The 19,319-nt window shown below is 27.7% G+C and overlaps 1 protein-coding gene across 1 annotated transcript; it reads right to left on the reverse strand.

Annotated features, from left to right (window-relative positions):
- Positions 1-1,827: 1,827 nt before the first annotated feature.
- Positions 1,828-18,217, reverse strand: LOC122499998 (guanine nucleotide-binding protein subunit alpha homolog). The gene is made up of 5 exons (XM_043608637.1): positions 17,342-18,217; positions 11,503-11,763; positions 11,008-11,058; positions 10,704-10,921; positions 1,828-4,717 (listed from the first exon to the last, which is right to left on the reverse strand). Exons 1-5 carry the CDS (start codon positions 17,561-17,563, stop codon positions 4,360-4,362), a joined length of 1,110 nt encoding a protein of 369 aa, XP_043464572.1. The 5' UTR covers positions 17,564-18,217; the 3' UTR covers positions 1,828-4,359.
- Positions 18,218-19,319: the final 1,102 nt, after the last annotated feature.

Genomic DNA, 19,319 nt, shown 5'->3' on the forward strand with positions numbered 1-19,319 from the left:
CTTAATCTATAGATGCTTGTTTCTCTTTATGTAACAAATAATATCAGGAGAGTATTTATAAGAAATAAAATCTACAGGCAACAAATTTCGAGTCAAACAATGGAGAGGGATGGAAAATGTATACTAAAAGTAACAATAAGAAAAATAAAAGAACTTGGTTTAAACAATTAGAATAATTTAAAAGTAGGATAGAAAGAATTAGAATGACAATTTATTTGGAAATCGTCAGGAAATAAAAATATTTGCCTTTCGTTACTTCTTTCAAGAATATTCTTTTAAACATTAAAGTATAAATTTTATTTTTATATTCACTACTAGAGGTGCTCAAGAAGATGGAAACTCATCGAGTTTACATTATTACGATATTGAAAACAGATATTTGTTATAATTTTTTACTAATTTTGAATTTTATTTTTATAGATTTTGTAAGTCTTAGAAACATTAATTACAATACATTTCACACTATGAAATTGTAGTATGTAATATAAATTTTCTTAAGAAGAATAATTATTATTTTTCATAATTTGTATGAAATCTAATTTATAAATTAGCATAATATTTTTAACTTTAAAAATTGTGGGTAATATAATTATTAAAAATATAATATTTTATCTCATAATTTTTATGAAATCGAATTATTATCCGAAATAATTTTTTTATATATTTACAATTTTTTTAAATAATATAAATTTAAATCCTCGAATTATTAATTAATATAATTTTCCAATAATTCTTTCTTTGTTTCAAAAACAAAAAGATCAAAAAATTCTTATTCCCAAATACCAAAAGGTCCAATATTTTTTTCAAATTTATAAATGTTTTCGTGCTGTATTCCGTCACTTCTAAGAATTACGAGAAACAAAATGGCGGCGGACAAATAAAACAGCTGATTCACTTGAAATTTTACAATTTGTCTACATTCCAAATTAAACGGAATTAAATGACGATATTTTTTAAAAAAAATTTTTCCCAATGGCAAGAATGTGATTTGTGCGTAAATAATATTATTAAATATAATTCATGTAAATAATTTAATAGGATTATATTTAGTAAAAATTTACTATTTTATTAATATGTTTCATCATTTAATTATTAATAACATGTACTATAGAATTAATAATAATTATTATATATGTAATAATATATTTTTTATTTAGTGTAGGGGAGAGGTACGCACGTTGAGACGGTCCGCACGTTGAGGCACTTAGATATTATAACCTGTGTAACTGATAATACCAAAAATTTTATTGGCATTTTGTCGTATCATTAATACCAAACTTTTTATGCAAAAAAAGCGCAATAACTGCTGTTTTTTTCGGTAGAACTAGAGCGAACCAATTTTTTAGTTAAAAAAAGTGTTTTTCAGAATTTCTGTTTAGTGTATTTACCATGTATTTTTTAGTGGCAGAAAAAATTGCGGATAACATTTACATATCAATTTTGGTTCTACTTTAAAGTTCCGACGAAAATTTAGACATACGTTAACATCTACAAATAATTTCAAAGCTTTAAAAAAATAACGGCAAGGTCTGCACGTTGAGACACACTGTGGTACGCAGGTTAAAACGCTCACGATATGAAAATAGTACTGCCATTAAAATTGGTTTTGAATCCACAATTTTTAAGCGTTTTACATGTTCTTCACCTTTAAAAATTGCGAATATAAAAATTTCGATTAATTTTTTTTGTGCAAAATAAAATTTTATTTTTTGATTATTTTTTTAAGTTAATTTTTAATGTTTTAATTTTTTTTCTTTGAGCTAAGACCATCAAAATAAGTAAATAAACAACAAACAATTAGAATCTGACGTAATTATTCATTTTGTTTCAATTTAAAATAAATTACTATGGGTGTCTCAACGTGCGTACCACTTTTTTTTTGGTCAAAAATAACATGTTTAAAAAATCAGCTATAAATTTTTCAATTTTGTCCAAAAAAAATAACTTTCTTTGGCAATGTTGTAGCCCTGGATGATACTTTTAAGAAAGCATTTCGAATTTTTCGCTAAATTTTGTTTTTTAAAAATTATAACTGAAAAACAGAAGCCGTCTCAACGTGCGTACCTCTCCCCTACTGGAATTATTTTGATAATTAGAACTTTTGGATTGGAAATTTTGTCCTACAATAAAAAATTATGCTAATTTTTAATTAGTTTCCATACAAATTATAAAAAATAATGATTCTACTTAAAAAAGTATATATATATTACACACAATTTCATAGAGCAAAATTGATTGTAATTTATATTTATAATTTTTTTTTAATTTTTGATATCAGAGTAGTTTCAAATATATTTTTGTTCGTAGAACACAAGACATACGAAATAGAGGATTTAGAATTAAAGCCTGATTCGGAACGGATAGAATTTTTTAGAGCTTCTTGAACGTCTCTAATTTTTTCACAATATTAAGTCATTAAAAAGTTTAAAATTTTCATTAATTATATACAAATTGACTAAAACAAAACTGAAGTGTAAAAAATTATACAAAATTTAATCTCTATGGATATAACTTGAAATACCAAATATTATTGATTCAGAAAAAAATCAAAATGATGAATTTTTTTAAAATTTTTATGTTCATGCATTAAAAAGTAGTGTACTTTTGTTAAAAATTGAAAATTATACTTTTCAAAAAGAGATATTAGTGGAAAAAAGTTATATCATCATTAAAAATTGCAAAGAAAAGCCTGTTGGACTGAAATAACATTTTAATATTTCAAGTTCTACCTATTAGGATTAGTTTTTGCAAATTGGAATAAATTACATTTTTATAAGCTAATTATTTGTAAAATCCCTCATCACTTTAAGAGAAATTTTAAAACTTTTTTTTTCGTCATTTACAGTAATAAATACTGTTTGAAATTTTTCAAATTCTTATTTAAAACAATAATAATTTTTTAAAAGAACAAAACGCAACATGCACCGAATTAAATAATTTTTATTTGAATCGTTCGAGAGACAAAATTATTATCAGACTCTGTATATAGAAATTTAATTCTTTTCTAATATTCAAATAATATTTTTTTCTTTTTGCCCATTTTCGAATCTTAATGAAATATTTTTTATTACGCATTGGAAAAAAATTGTTAGGCAACAACTTGTTTGGATAAATGAATATTGAAGAAAAAATGAATCTTAATGAAACACGATTATTTTAAAAGAAAGACGAAATAATTTCTAATAATAAATTACATGTATGTAACGTGGGAATATTTACAAATATTTATAATTAATTTCACACTTTTAATTCCTGACAGAAATTGAAAGTCTTTAGACTTTTTTCCATGGCACGTTTACCTATTGGAAGAACTTAAATATTACTATACTCAAATATTGAGCTGCTATTTTAATATACATATTTTGATAAGAAATTAAAGGAAAACTTGCGTAGCATTTAAAAAGAAGCCGTAGTTTGAGGGAGAGAAAAGTAAGAGTTTAAATCGCTGGAATAAAGTTTTGTTCATTAGAAGTTGAACACAAACTGGTTAGTTTCATTTGGTTTTATGGCATGGATCTAGTATTTGGTTTCTTTGTTACGTAGCAATAGTTAACAAAGACAAAGCCTTAAGTAAGAAATAAATTATGTATTTGCAGATTTTCTTCGAACCATTGGCCCGTCTATTTATTCACGCGGATTAAATATTTATCATACAAAATGAATCCAAGCAACGCTTCTTCTTCTTCTTCTTCTTCTTCTTCTTTTAATAAGGTTTAATTCTTACAAGCATAAATACGTGTATAAATTCTTTATCAAAAATTATTGACAACGTGTAAAGTAAAATACAAATGACTATTTACATTTTATAATGAAATGCGGCCAATTTGCCGCGCCGCATTTAACTTTGCCATTACTTTAAATGTTCAAAATCTATTAAAACTACAGTACAAAGTCTCAACAGTAAAGTACTTTCGAAACGAAAGTTTTAATATATATTGACAGCAATATATATTAATTATAACACTTTTTGTAATGTAATTTTAATACAATGCCAATGACAATGACAATTTAAAGACATTTGTCCGTTCGACATATTTTTCACTAATAAATCTCTAAGCACAAATTTCCACCAATCAATGGCATCAAAAAAGAATAGAAGAATATTTCTTGAGTGTAAAAACTCAAATTTTTCAGTCTACACATTTTATAGGCAGTATGCTACCTCCCTAAACGGCTGTGAGAAAATTCAACATTTAAGGAGGTAAGATTCTTATTTTATAAAATTGTTAAATATATTGTCTTATTAAGTTACCTACTAATCAGTATTGTGGTGTTTGTAAAGAATTACAAAATGCCTCCTCGCAGTGTTCTTTGACAGTTAATTGGATGGCAGGCTTGACCGATCCACGAGAGTCAGCATTACTGCAGCATGAGTGATTGCAGATTACGATGGAGAATTGTATCCTTCACTGCATTGAAAACCACTTTAATGTTCTCCGTGTCGACTGCGGTTGTGAAATGATGGAAGAGTGGCTTCCTTGGGTCCCTTTTCACCGACACAAACATGTCCAATATGAAGCTCTGCACGTCTTTCATGGAATGTGAATCACCCTTGAATTGTGGAAAATACCAGTGAACGTCGGTATCCGGTGATCTCACTTTTTTGTCAAGAAGATCCGTTTTGTTCAGAAACAAAATAATTGAGACGTTGCCAAAAATCATATTGTTAACAATCGTGTCAAATATGTTCCTAGATTCCTCAAGTCTGTTGGTCCGCCTTTAAAAAAAACACATATTACTAAACTAAATAAAAAAGTTTACCAACATTTATTTTATCAGGGCTCGAACTAGGTCCGTGAATCCCGTAAAAGTCCGTAAAAGTCCGTTTTTTTAAAGAAAAGGTCCGTACAGTCCGTTAATTGTATGATATAATTTGGATAATTTTAGAGAAACTATAAATGATTGTAGAAATTAAATTATTTTCAAAAGTAATGAAATTCATCGCAAAAATTCAATTATGTTCAAAAATCTTTAAAAATTCTCGTCAAAATTTAATTATTTTCAAAAATTTTAATAAAATTCTTGTCAAAATTTCAATTATTTTCAAAAATTTTCCTCAATTCAATGATTTTTAATAGGTATCTACTATTTTAATAAAATTTTCCAAAAGAATTCAATTATTTAAAAAAAAAATTAATAAAATTCTACACAAACCTTTAATTATTTTCACAAAATAATAAAAATTTCTCAGAAATTCAATTATTTACAAATTTTATATAAATTTCTTAGCCATAATTCAATTACTTTCATAAATAATAAAATTTATGGCAGAATATTGATTATTTTTAATAAAATTTTATTCGAATTCTTCGAAAAATGTAATTATTTATAAAAAGAATTTAATTATTTAAAAATTTGTTGATAAAATTCTTTATGAGAATTTATTTTTAAGAAGTAATCAATTATTGTATTTAAATAATTGAATTCTCGTAGAATTTTCTAACCAAAACTGATTTAAAAATTAATTTTTTTTTAAATTTTAGATAATAATTGAATATATTAAAAGCATTGAAGCATGAATTTTTAGAAAAAATTGAATTTTGAAAAGGTTTTAAATTGAAATCTTGGAAAATCTAAATTTTTCATACTTTTCAACTAACAATTCTGTAGAATTAATTTTTTTTTAAAGTTGTCGTCAAAATTTCAATTATTATCTTTTCAAATAATAAAATTCTTGTTAAAATTTCAATTATCTTTAGAAATAATTAAATTCTTCTCCGAAATTCAATTACCCGTGTAGAAATCACCATGCTATGCCTAAAATGATTATTGGCCCTAGCTTGGACCTAACTTGGCAACCCCTTTTTATATATCCTGGGCTGGTCCTAACTTGGTACTAGCTAGATAGGAGATCCAGTTATGACTTAGAAAAATTTTTAGGAAAATAAAGTGTAAAAATTGATACATGAAAAACATGTAAAAATTGATAAATATTCTCAATTAATATTTATAAAATTAATTGATAATCATATTTGTTTAAACAATTTATTGTTTGACATAAATCAGAAAATTATACAAATACTATAAAATAAAGTTAATTTATTAATTTATTAATTCAGCAATTGTTTAAACAAATAATTGTTATTTACTAACTTTTTACACAATCAACCTAGAAACTAGCAGTTTTTTCTAATTTTGCAATAAGTAAATACTCAGATTAGTTAATTGCAAAATTTTAAAAGACTACAAGTGTCTAGACGCTTTATTGTCTTAAGAATTAATAAATAACAACAATTTTTTGTTTAAACAAATGCTGAATTGTTAAAATACATTAAAAAATTTTAATAAAATTCTTGGCAATTATTTTCAAAAATATTCCTCAATTCAATGATTTTTAATAGGCATCTACTAATCTAATAAAATTTTCCAAAAGAATTCAATTATTTAAAAAACAATTTAATAAAATTCTACACAAACATTTAATTATTTTCAAAAAATAATAAAAATTCCACAGGAATTTCATTATTTACAAATTTTTTTATAAATTCCTTCGCAATCATCCAATTATTTTCATAAATAATAAAATTTTTTACAGGGATTCAATTATTTTGGTAAATAATAAAATTGGTCCGAAATTTTTCATTTTTGGTCCGTAAAGTACGTATTTTTAAATACTTTCACTGGTTCGAGCCCTGTTTTATTCACCGTGGAGCTTCTAGTTTCCATCCACTTTTGCACAATTTTGGGTATTTGAATGTGAATAAATTTCTTTTACTGCGTTTCAGCATTGTTATCATAATATTTATAACAACTCCGGTTAAACCTATTTTTAATCTGAGCTCTTAATTTTTTCTATTCATGAAAGTATTCTATGTGATCTAGCTTATTTAACGTTGTACTATAATATCTTAGAAACGTATTTCCAATACTTAACCTCCTCTGGTAATGAAGTGTGGAGAATTTTCCACGATTTTCATTCAATGGAAAGTTGAAGTCTATAGCTTGATCAGGTTCATGTTTTACAAGAATTTGACCAGAATAATTGTTAACAACAACAAAAAATAATACAATTATTGTATCTTATTATAGGTATAACCAGGATCATTTAGGTTCTGTACTCGCTTAATTCGTATCATATAAAACGTGTAGAATGGCATCCAAATCACTGATAGATTTTCAAACAAGGATCTGACAAGTAAAAAACAGAACTTAAAACAGAGGTTACTATCAGTAGGACCAAAATCTCGTACATGATGAGTTCTCGAAAAGTCTTGATTAGAAAATTATATAATAGAGCTCTTTTCCATATTTAAGGACACTTACGTTCAATAAATCTTTATCATCTGGGTTTTTCCCAAGTGTATGGAAGAGAACAAGAGCGTGTCCTATTTTCAAGCAGAGAGATAGATCTGAAGTGACAAACTACCGTCCTATTTCTATTAAAAGTAATTTCTCCAAGATCTTCAAAATGTGCATTTATGAAATTATATTCGGCAAGTTATCAGGTGAAATTTCTACTTATCAGCATGGTTTCATCCCTAAAAGATCAGCAATTACTAATTTATTAATTTTCACGCAACATATTTATAATCTACTAAATGAGTATCCTCAAATTGATGTGATCTACACAGATCTCGGTAAAACATTTGATACGGTTGATCATCAACATAAATAAATTTATTCACTATAATGGATTTTAATCTAAACCTTTTTTCCCTTCATCAGGTGTTCCTCAGAGATCTAAACTTGGACCTTTACTTTTTACCGTCTACATGAACCACTTAACTCTCTCTTTAATTTGTTATCACCTACTTTATGCAGATGATGTAAAACTTTATCTTCCAATTACTGATGCACTGAAAAACTGTTGGTAGAGCTGTTCGCCCAATGCGGTGAACTGCTGCGTTAAAAAGAAACGCACAGCTCACTTTATTTTTGGGCGAGTTACTCTCCTTTTTGGGTGAGCAACTCTCCTTTTTGATAGAGCTGCTGACCTTTTTGTCAAGCAGCCGCTCGCCAACGCCATTGGTAGTCAAGTTTAAGAGAGCAGCTCGCCCAATTTTGATAGAGCTGTGAGTTTAAAGTCAAGTAGCGCTGCACAACAGTCAATAGCGGAACTGCTCTACCAACAGTTTTTCAGTGTGCCAATTCGTGTCAAATACTTCAAGATAATTTAAATAATTTTAATGATTGGTGTAAAAATAATAAATTAAATTTAAATATTGATAATTGTAAAGTTATGACATTTGTGAAGGGGAAAACTATGATCTCTTATCATTATTCTATTGATGGTAACTATGATGTTGAGAGGGTTAATGGGTTTCGTTTTCACCTAGATCATGTTTCAGATATGGTTAATAGTGCTAGTAAAACTCTTGGCTTTTTATTTACATCATTTAAACAATTTAAAAGAATATCAACTTTAACGGTTCTCTTTCAAGAATTTGTTGCATCAAAATTCTTATATTGTTATTTGGTCTCCATTTTTTCACTCAGAAAAAGAGTTGGCTGCCATAGCCAATTAAATAGTTGCTATAGCGCGATCCAATTAATTGGATGGGGCAACTATTTCTTGGTTGATACATCCAACTTTTTAGCTGCATTACCTTAGCTGCATTACATACATAGCTGGGGTACCTTTTCGCATGGAAACAGTATCCAATAGTTGGATGTGCTAACCAATTAATTGGATCGCGCTATAGCAACTATTTAATTGGTTATGGCAGCCAACTCTTTTTCTGAGTGTTCAAAAGTACTCTGATGCAATTGACAATTGTCATAAGCAAGTTTTAACATTTTTAGCTTGGCGAGAAGACAAAGTCTATCCTCCTAGAGGAACTGAATTTAAGGTTCTCCAAGCTAAATTTGTCGTGTGGTCTCTGGGAGAAAGACGAGAATTTGCTCATATAATCTTTCTTTTTAAACTCATTAGAGGCATGATTGAATGTCGTTTTGTTTTGGAGATGGTACCTTTCAATGTACCTACTTACGCAATATAAGAAATACGGCTCCTTTTTACATTCCGTCTGTACTTAATATTCATTCTACACCTTATCGAATGTGTTCTTATATTAATAACATGTTTCTTTAATTTGATAATGTAAATTTGGACTTTAACCCTTTAACGCCCAAATGGACAAAATTTTGGTATGAAGTTTGAGGACTTATTTCGGTATCTTCGGAATCTGAAGTCTAATTTTAAAAATTCAAAATGGCGGATCCAATATGGCCGACAAATTTTCAAAAATTCATTAGATTAGCTTAAAATTTGTTATTCGGGGGTTTTAGGGGTCGCTGATCACGAATCTGATGTCCAATTTTGAAAATTTGAAATGGCGGATCCAATATGGCGGACAATTTTTCTTAAAAATTATTAGATTTGCTTGAAACTTGTTACTCGAGGGTTTTTGGGGTGGCTGATTACGATTATAATGTCCATTTTTTTAAATTAAACATGGCCGCTCCAGTGACATACAAATTTTCAGTTGAAATTCGATAATCACGTTCTTCAGCCATTAAAATACTTGAAATATTTTTAATGTTTTCCAACTTTTACTACGTGAAACCATAAAAGTTTTTGTTTTAGGGTTTCGTGGCCAAGGGCCAAAACCCTTATAGCGAGACTTTGGTGTCCGTCTGTAGTTCTTATGTCTTAAGTGTCAAGTCTTATGCAAGCTGGAGATAAAAAAAATTGTTTTTTTCAATTTGACCTTGAAATAAGTAATGATTAAAATAAAACATATACATTTCCATTTTTTGACCTTTAAATTCAAAAATTATAATAACAAATAAAAAGAAGAAAAATACACAAAAAAATAAAAAAGAAAAAAAACATAAAAAATAAAAAAGTAAAAAAAATATAAAATTTAAAAATATGAAAAAGACTTTCCAGTTCACGTTTACCTCCACGTGGTTAAAGTTGGAAAACATGAAAAATATTTTAAGTATTTTAATGGCTAAAGAACGTGATTATCCAATTTCAACTGAAGATTCGTCTGTTATATTGGAGCGGCCATTTTGAATTTTGAGAATTGGATTTCAGATTCAAAATCAGCGACTCCAAAAACCCCCGAATAACAAGTTTCAAGCAAATTTAATGAGTTTTTAAAAAAATTGGCCGTCATATTGGATCCGCCATTTTGAATTTTTAAAATTAGACTTCAGATTCGTGATCAGCGACCCCAAAACCCCCGAGTAACAAATTTCAAGCTGATCTAAACACTTTTAACAATTTCGTACTTTCGAATCAAATTTTGAAAAAAATTGAACTTCAAACTCCATTTTTGAGCCGCCATTTTAATTTTTAATTTTCTTTATAGTTCTATCTTCTAGGTTATATATCTATGTCACGTTATTTGTAACATTTAGAAATATTTTTCCGCTATTTGATAGTAGAAAAAATTGAAAATTAAACAAAAATTGGAAAAAAATCGGACTTTTTTTATAAAAAACATTAATAACTTTTTTGTTTATAAATTTTTGACTTTTTTTTAACGCCATTCGATAGAGCGCATATGAAAACATAAGAAATGATGATTCGTGAATTGTTCTATTGATTTTTAAATACCGAAGTAAGTCCTCAAACTTCATGCTAAAATTTTGCCCATTTGGGCGTTAAAGGGTTAAGTAATCTGTATTGGCAGTTTCTTTTCAGCGACAATTTGATTTTTAGTCTTAGTAGCCCTGTTAATGGTTTTTACTGTTGAGCTTTGTTATAAATAAATAAAAAAATATAGTATTAACTATAGGATATTATACATTACCTGTCTTCGAGTAGAACTTGATCAAACTCTGATGAAGAGACAAGAAACAATATCGATGTTACGCAATCGAAACATTGATACCACTTTTGTCTCTGAGACCTTTGACCTCCAACATCAACGAATAGAAATGGGATGTTATTGATGGGCACAACAAATTCTGATATTCCTTTAGTTGCCTTTCTACAGTGCAAAATATCCTGGTGAGTGGGTGTATACTCCTAAAAGTAAGTTGATATGTATTGTAATATAAATGCAATTTTCAGAACAACATTCTTTAAATAAGGGTGAATTTTCTTCAACATACCACTCGAGCAATCCTGTCTAGGTTATCCAGAAAGTATTGTACGGAGTCGCTCTGAAAATAAAATATCAATATAAAATAAGGACCTATGCAGCTGATCAATATGTACGATTTTTTATGATTTGTTATGTTTTGCTCACATCTGAAAATTTGATATAAGAATATGTGATATGTAAACCGGAAGTTCGTCCAAAACCGAAAGGTATGGACTATGAATAAATAAAAACTAAGGACCTATGCAAAGAAGGATTATTTTTTCTTAGAGGTCTTTGAGTTGCATTATTGGTACACTTCTTCAGTACGCTTTTTGATTTAAAGTGTTTTAAGAAGTAGGATACTTATTTTTAGTAACTGCTTTAATTTAAGGCCAGATTGAAAGTTAGTTTATTTACATTTTAGTATGTATAACAACTGTTTTCTTCATTATGATAATTACCAACAATAATTGATTATTTATGTGCTTAGTGAGACTTATGAAGAATATTATAAAAAATTTACCAGCTGAAATTCTCTTCGTCTGTCAAATGCCCGTCTAATAGAACTGTCTTTCCAGAGGCTCTGCAAAGATGGTACGTAGTGAAGAAATAATCTGGCATCTAGAATCATTGTGTTTTCAAACTTCAGCAATTGATAACCGATATCGTAGTTCTTTGCATTTTCCCAAGGGATGTTTAATTTATCACGAGCATCTACCAAAACCTTCATTCCTTTGATAATGTTTTGATAAATAATGTGTTGATACTCTTTTATAAGTTCAGGCTGAAATCAGAATACAAAATAATAATATTAAAATGCAATAATCTTTAAAAAAAAAAGCAGGGTTTATGATTATATGAAAATTGAATAGAGGTCGATAGTGGTCAACCTTAATGCAACTCCTTTTACATATGTCAATGTTTATGATTGTCACAAGATTTCTGATATTCCTCCATTAATGTAGAGTTCCTGTATTTGTCCTCACTTCAAGTATGTTCTGACTTGGGTGATTTTCAAATAACGTCATATTTGCATGACCCCATAGATAAATAACTAATAAAATTATTTTTTTGACAATCACTTCATAAATCCCTTAATGGAAGTCTCTTCTTAAAGATATTTAATATTCAGTTCATTAACGAATCATTATCATGGTTAAAATTAAGATAATAGGGTAAAATTATTATCAGATCCGTGGCTGTTGGTTCTCAAAGTTGTTCCGAAGCCAAATAATAATTGTGGAGCCCATGTCTGTACTTGGAGTTATCTACTGTATTTCGGAAGGAAATATAACATTAATTAATGACTACAGACATGGAATAAATCAAACCTTGGATAATGAAACAATTCTAAGTACCAGTATTACAGACAATCGAAAATCATTACTAAGGAAAAAAAAACAAAATCGTAAATTCCCAAAGATGTTTAAGACCATCCAAAAGAATACAACTTATAAAAACACCACAAATGGGATTTAATAACCCATTTGAATATTAAATATAAAATAAATAAAATTAAATATAAAATTATACGATGGTAAGAATTTTTTTACATATAGAGCTCATTCCCAAAAAATTACCAACAGACTCGCCCGAAAGCCATCAGCCAATACGTTTTCATACCATTGACTTCAATTGTATTATTAAAAATTACCGTTTCATTTAACTATAATTTGTTTTAAAAAATAGTCAGCAGACTCCCTCAAGAGCCACCAGAATCTCTTATTTATACCATTGATTTGAAATGTGTCGTTAATAATTAAAACAATAGTGACATTCTTTCTGAACCGTGCCACCCCAATTCTTCATTTCAAATTTTAAGGAAAACATTTAATAATAGCTTAAATTAAAGCTAGAAGTGTCACCTTTTCAATGCAGGTGTGGCCTCTTCTGAAATTTTAAAATCCAAACAAAATAAGGATGATTAACCAACACAAATCGTTGTTATAGATATTACTTCTTTGTGAAAAAAGAAGAAACACTGAATTTTTAAACTTCTATGAGGTCTCCAACAATTAGTGTTGATTCAGCCTTAAAAATTAAGATATTCTTAAAATTCAAAATGTCGGATCCAATATGGCGGACATTGGATTTAAAAAATGTTGGTATCTAAGGTATTTAAAGACCACTGATTAAGAATTTAACATCAGTTTTCAAAAATTCAAAATGGCGGCCAGCTTTGAGCCGAGAATGTAATCAAGTTAAATTTACAATCATCGCTTTTTTCCTTTGGCGCTATATATTAGGTCAAACGGGTCAAACCAGAAACTTGCTAGAAATTAGTAATCTGAAGCCATTATAATCCTTAGCGACTAAATTTCTTTGAAAATTGATCAATTTTTCAACTTTCATGTCCCAATTTGAATTTTTAAAAACTGACGTTAAATTCGTAATCAGTGGCCTTTAAAACCCTTAGCTTAGATACCGAATTTTTTTTAAATTATTCAATTTTTGGTCCGCCAAATTGGATCCGACATTTTGAATTTATTTATTTATTTATTTAAAGAAATCAAGTTCCTAGGGCTGTTAGCCCACTAAGGAACAATGTACATAATATTAATATTAATTACATAGTCCTAAAACTAAGATAACCAACATAATAAAAATACAAATAATATAATAGCAAAGATAACATAATAGAGGTATACATCATTCTCATTAACATTCATAAGAAAAATATATACAAAAAGAAAAAACAATAAACCAAAAAATAAAACAATGTAAGAAAAAAAAATAACAAAATCATAGGGTTACCAATAAGTAATATCAAAAAATCCACCGCTCCTTTTACTTAAATACTCAAAAAATAGTTTCTTAAACAAAAATTGGTTAGGCGCTTCTCTAATACTGTTCGGCAGTTTCCAGTTTGTTCCAAAGCCTTGAGCCTCTTACAATAAATGATCTTTGCATCTTACAAGTACGATGAGAAGGTATTTTTAAAACATTATTCCTCTCTCGAAGTCTAGTACAACTAAATTCATTATTATTAATAAGATCAAAAAATTCAAAGAGATAAGATGGAGTTTTGCTATTAATGATAGAATTTAAAGAATATCTTAATTTTTTTACACTAAAAATCAAAAAGGTTGTAATTTTTGTCAAGGCTGATACTTAACATAACCCTTTATAAATGTCAAAATAAATAAAGAATAATTGAAAATTTGGATTCGGATTGACGTCTTATAACTTCAGGTTCTGCTTAATTACCTGCATTAAGTAATACATACTTTTATTTTTTATATTTATAGTAAAATCTAATAAGTATTTGGGAAAATAAGTTTTAAAAAGTAATTAAAATAAGAAAAAGGTTAAAATTATTATAATTTAAGTAATTTTTTTGTACAAAAATAATCTCTAAAAATAAAAAACGTCTAATAACGTTAAAAGGTATTTATTTTCAAAATAAATTTTAGTTTACATGAAACATTAAAAAGTTTAAAAAAATTTCACAACAGAAACACATTAGATCTAATATTTTGTTTATTTGTGTATAAAATACATTATCTTTAACATTTACAACATATACAATAAACAAAATTACAACGCTTGTAATTATTTAGTTTTGTTTTGCTTTTAATTGCAATTAGAAATTTTTGAAAATATTCACATCGTCAAAAATTTCCGTTCATTTTAACCTTAAAAACTTAAGCATCAAATATCCTTGACAATTTGCATGTATGCACCCTATGCAAAATAATTATTTTTTACTTCATTTACATTTGACAGATTATATTTTTTTCTTCATATTTAAAAATTATAAAGTTTAAAACACACTAATAGGAGTGGCAATCTTTTTATTTTATCAATATAAATAAAAATGAGAAATAAATAAAATTTTGATTATTTGAATTGTAGATTCTTTGAAATACGAAGCATTATGTTCCTAAAGTTCTAAAAATTTAAATTAACGAAATTTATTTATTACTTTTTTAAATTCAAATCTTATTTTATAATATGATATTGCGTCATGTTTGAAAAAACAAATTATAAACTTTGAAAACGTTTAATTTTGCTTTTTGATTTTTAATTGAAATCAATAATTTTTAAAAATATTTTGTTTATTTAAACGCTCAGAATTTTTGGAAAACACATAAATTGAAATAAATGATTGAATTTGAGATCTACTAAGATTAGAATTTGAAATTTATAGTGCTTAACATTGGGAGAAATTAAAATTAAAGTCAACTGAATTTGCCCTTAATTATAAGAATAAGATGAACTGTAATTCCAAAGATTATAAATTTTCACGAATTAAATTCAGGGTCAACTAAGATTTTAATGGATGAAAGTTTTAACAAATTAAAAATAATATTTATTAAAATATAAATTAAATAACAATTTTTTATTGAAAATGTTTTAAAAATTTAGAAAATAGGTGAAATATAGGGTAGGAGACAAAAAAAAGTTTGTGAAATTATTATTTATCTAAAAAGCATTCTGTCAAAAAATTCATTCCTTTTCCTTTTTAATTTTTTAAGTACAACTTCCAGACAGGAAACATTCATTTGTTGTTATTTCTAGTGTACATTCACATTTTACATCCGACCTTAGGTACTTAAATTTTAGTGTCTTTTATATTTTAGTTAAATTATAAATTTTAGTTGTATTTTAAAATTTCTACAATTTTTTATTACTTTATAAGAATAATTTAAATGTTTTCCTTTTTTCTACACGGAAAGAAATTTTATTCCAAAATTTAAGAAATAGATTATTAAGTCTGTGTTATTCGATGTTTGCTATAGAAAATATTAATAGAGTCACTAGAAATATAAAATTTAATTGTTTTTAGCAAAATATAATAATAATAATGAACATTGACATTTTCTTATTGTCTAAGTTCATAGATTTCAGAAAAATAAAACACTTGTGAAAAATGCAATTTTTAGAAAATAATTGAATTTCTTAAAAGAATTTTTGTAAAATTGAAAAAAATAATAAATTTTTTTAAGAATTTTAATGAAAAATTATGTACATGATTATTTTCTCCAACATGTTGAAAATAATCCTAAAAAATTTTAATATTATTTTTTGCATGTATTTGAATTTTCGGAAATATGTAATTGAAAATAATTGAATTTTAAAAAATTAGAATAAAAAAAATTCTAGGAATCACTATTTTTAAAAATAGGATAAACGTACCAATTTTCGTGGATGTACCTATTTTTCGAGTCAACAAATTCTGTTTTCGACTTAAACATGGTTGTTTAAAAATTGGTAAAATTGATTTTACTATTTTCAGGGCTGTTAAAAATCATGATTTAAAAAAAACAAAATAATCCGATTTTTTTATTTAAATCAATTTTTTTGACACTATTTTTTAAATATTTATTTTTAAGTCGTTCGTTTTTTAATATTAAAAATTAAAAAATAAAAATAATAAGGTGGCTGCAAAGTTTCATTTTCAAATTCCCTGACTAATTTCTCATTTTCCCTGATTAATAAATTTTTTAATTATTTAATCTTCTACATTGCTGATTAAAAATTTAATAATGTTTTTTAAGTAACAATTTAATTTATAGAGAAAAACATAAGATAATTAAAACTAATTTGTTAAAAAATTTTTATTGTGTTTAAAACTTTTATTATAAAAAAAGTAAATGCAAATTTACAATATTTAAATTGTTCTTAATGAGCTATATTATACAAAAAAAAGTTTAAATACAATAACTAAATTGACATTTATCAAAGTTTTATAATTTGTGATTTCTTTCGATTTTAATTCTATGACTTTTGAAGAATCTTTAAAAATTCCATAACTTTCCTCTCACTAAATAAACAAAAACTAATAATTATTACATTCTGAAATTCATTATATTATCTCTGTAACGTATTCTTTTTGACTTTTTTTTAATTCAAAATTTTTAACAAAAATACTAATTTTGCAGCTTTTTAGGTTCCTGATGCATTTCGCAGTTTGATTTAAATCATTATTAAAATGGCAAGATTTAAATCATAGTTCTTACTATTTAAAGTATAAATTGTAACATTCTTTAAAAAGAAGGTATTTATTTGTTTTATATTTAAAACTTAAAAAAATTAACAATTGTTATTTTCTGAAGGAGATGAAAATTTGTATAAATTAAATGAACAACGGGATACTTGATACGAAACGCTGTTATAATTTAGGTAATTGGTGATAATAATAATGAAAGGAATTAGTTTTATTGAATAATAAAAGAAAAAAAGATTTCTGAAGCGGGGATTAAATAACCTAAATTCGTCGCTGGTGGGGTAAATAATAAATAATAAAGCGGAACCACGTTGTATTCCGCCCTGCACTGTCATTTGGTTCACAGCCACTTTGAGATATTTAAAGGGAGCGTAGAAGTCTGGGAATGAATTTGATAAGAATTAGGACTCACCTCGAATTTGATCCCGTGAATAATCCGCATTTGCTTGAGGAAGGTGGACTTGCCACTCTCCCCGGCCCCGAGGAGCAGCAACTTGACCTGCCTGCGGAAGGCCTGCCGATCCTTCTCCAGCATGCGATCTATTTCCTGGCTCTTGTACCGCTGCTCGATCTCCTCGGGGCTGAACTTGAACCGCAGGCAACAAGTACACGACCACGTTAGGGACCCCGCCATCTTGCTACCCGGTGCAGCTCCTCCTGGACCCTCAATAACAACGCGAAATTGGCACACACGCGACGACTCGCGACGACTCACGACACAACCTGTTCCAAGCGATTCAGGGCACTTCGCATGGCATGATTAAATAACTTATAGGACCCGACCCGCCTCACTTCACTGTTGACTGTTGTAATCCAAAGATCTCGCAAACAATGCAATTTCAACAATAACTGTATTTTTATTACGATACGCGTCAGCGAAAGTACTCTGCTGAACTACATGATAACACGTCCAGGCGCAAAAAATCCTACGCCGTCAACGAGGAAACGGGCAAAACTCTGCTCCCTCCACATCGATGTACACAAACACACACGGACGAACATCACAAAACCACCGAGATTTTCCGATCCGTCAGAAAAGAACACACTACCTGCTGGCCAATAGGTATCTCAGCAGTATCTCAGCAGTCATGTCTCTCCCCTCGACAATGGCTAAACATTTCCACGGGCAGCCGACGAGTACGAGACATTCATTCTTTCCTTCGCTATCAGCACGACACATACACTGTGCATGTTAGAAAATACAGTCATTTTTTATGTGGCGAATGGCGATCACCTTCTAACGAGTAGAAACTGACATCTTGTGCTTTCATTCTATTATTCTATTCATTGCTTCAGTTGATATTTCTACATCAAGGAATCTTCCTTACCGATATTGCAGGAAGAAAAAACAAAGAAGAGGAAAATATTGTCGTTTAATTTAGAGTACGGGCAACGTCCGAAATGAGACAGTTTAATGCTGATTCTACACTCACTGAGTCGCCCCGACTTTCCGGAACGACTAGCATGAGATAGACAAAGACGGAGTCGACTCAGTGAGTGTAGAATCAGCATTAGGTTGAGTCATAGACTAATATTTTATAAGGCGAAAGTCGTTCGCGAACAAGATGCATGAGATATATATATCTCATATGCATGAGATATATATATATATATATATATATATATATATATATATATATATATATATCTAACTCATACTTTGCGTTCGCGAACAACATTCGCAAAGCAGTGTGCTTAGGCCTTATAGGGAATCCACACTTCGGTCTAAGATGCATATGCTGATTCCACCCTTAAGCCCTAAATGTGCTTCTATACCTCCGGTGGATTGGTCAAGCAATCGGCTTGATGAATTTTCACGGTCGGAAAATGTACTTTCATGGCGGGTATTTTTGAATAAGTAAATGTTGAAAAGGTTTTTACTTGAAAATTTATTTAAAAAAATGATTTTATCATAGAAATTCTTTTGAAAGTAATGTTAAAAAATATGTTTTATTTTAAAAGTTATCAAATTTTAATTCAAAATGTTTTAATTTTCCAAAGAAGTGTAAAAAGCCTAATGTTTTTGAAATACTAGTACAGACGGTACAGACTGTTTGTTATGAATGTACATAACCTAGCGTTGTGTTGTCGTGCTTGTGATATTATTATATTCTAAATTTAATGATTTAATTATTATTATATTAAATAATAATAAACAGACAACACAACGCTAGGTTATGTACATTCATAACAAACAGTCTGTACCGTCTGTACTAGCATTTCAAAAACATTAGGCTTTTTACACTTCTTTGGAAAATTAAAACATTTTGAATTAAAATTTGATAACTTTTAAAATAAAACATATTTTTTAACATTACTTTCAAAAGAATTTCTATGATAAAATCATTTTTTTAAATAAATTTTTAAGTAAAAACCTTTTCAACATTTAC

This window comes from Leptopilina heterotoma, unplaced genomic scaffold (assembly GCF_015476425.1).
Source record: "Leptopilina heterotoma isolate Lh14 unplaced genomic scaffold, ASM1547642v1 Lhet_180, whole genome shotgun sequence".
Classification (NCBI taxonomy): domain Eukaryota; kingdom Metazoa; phylum Arthropoda; class Insecta; order Hymenoptera; family Figitidae; genus Leptopilina; species Leptopilina heterotoma.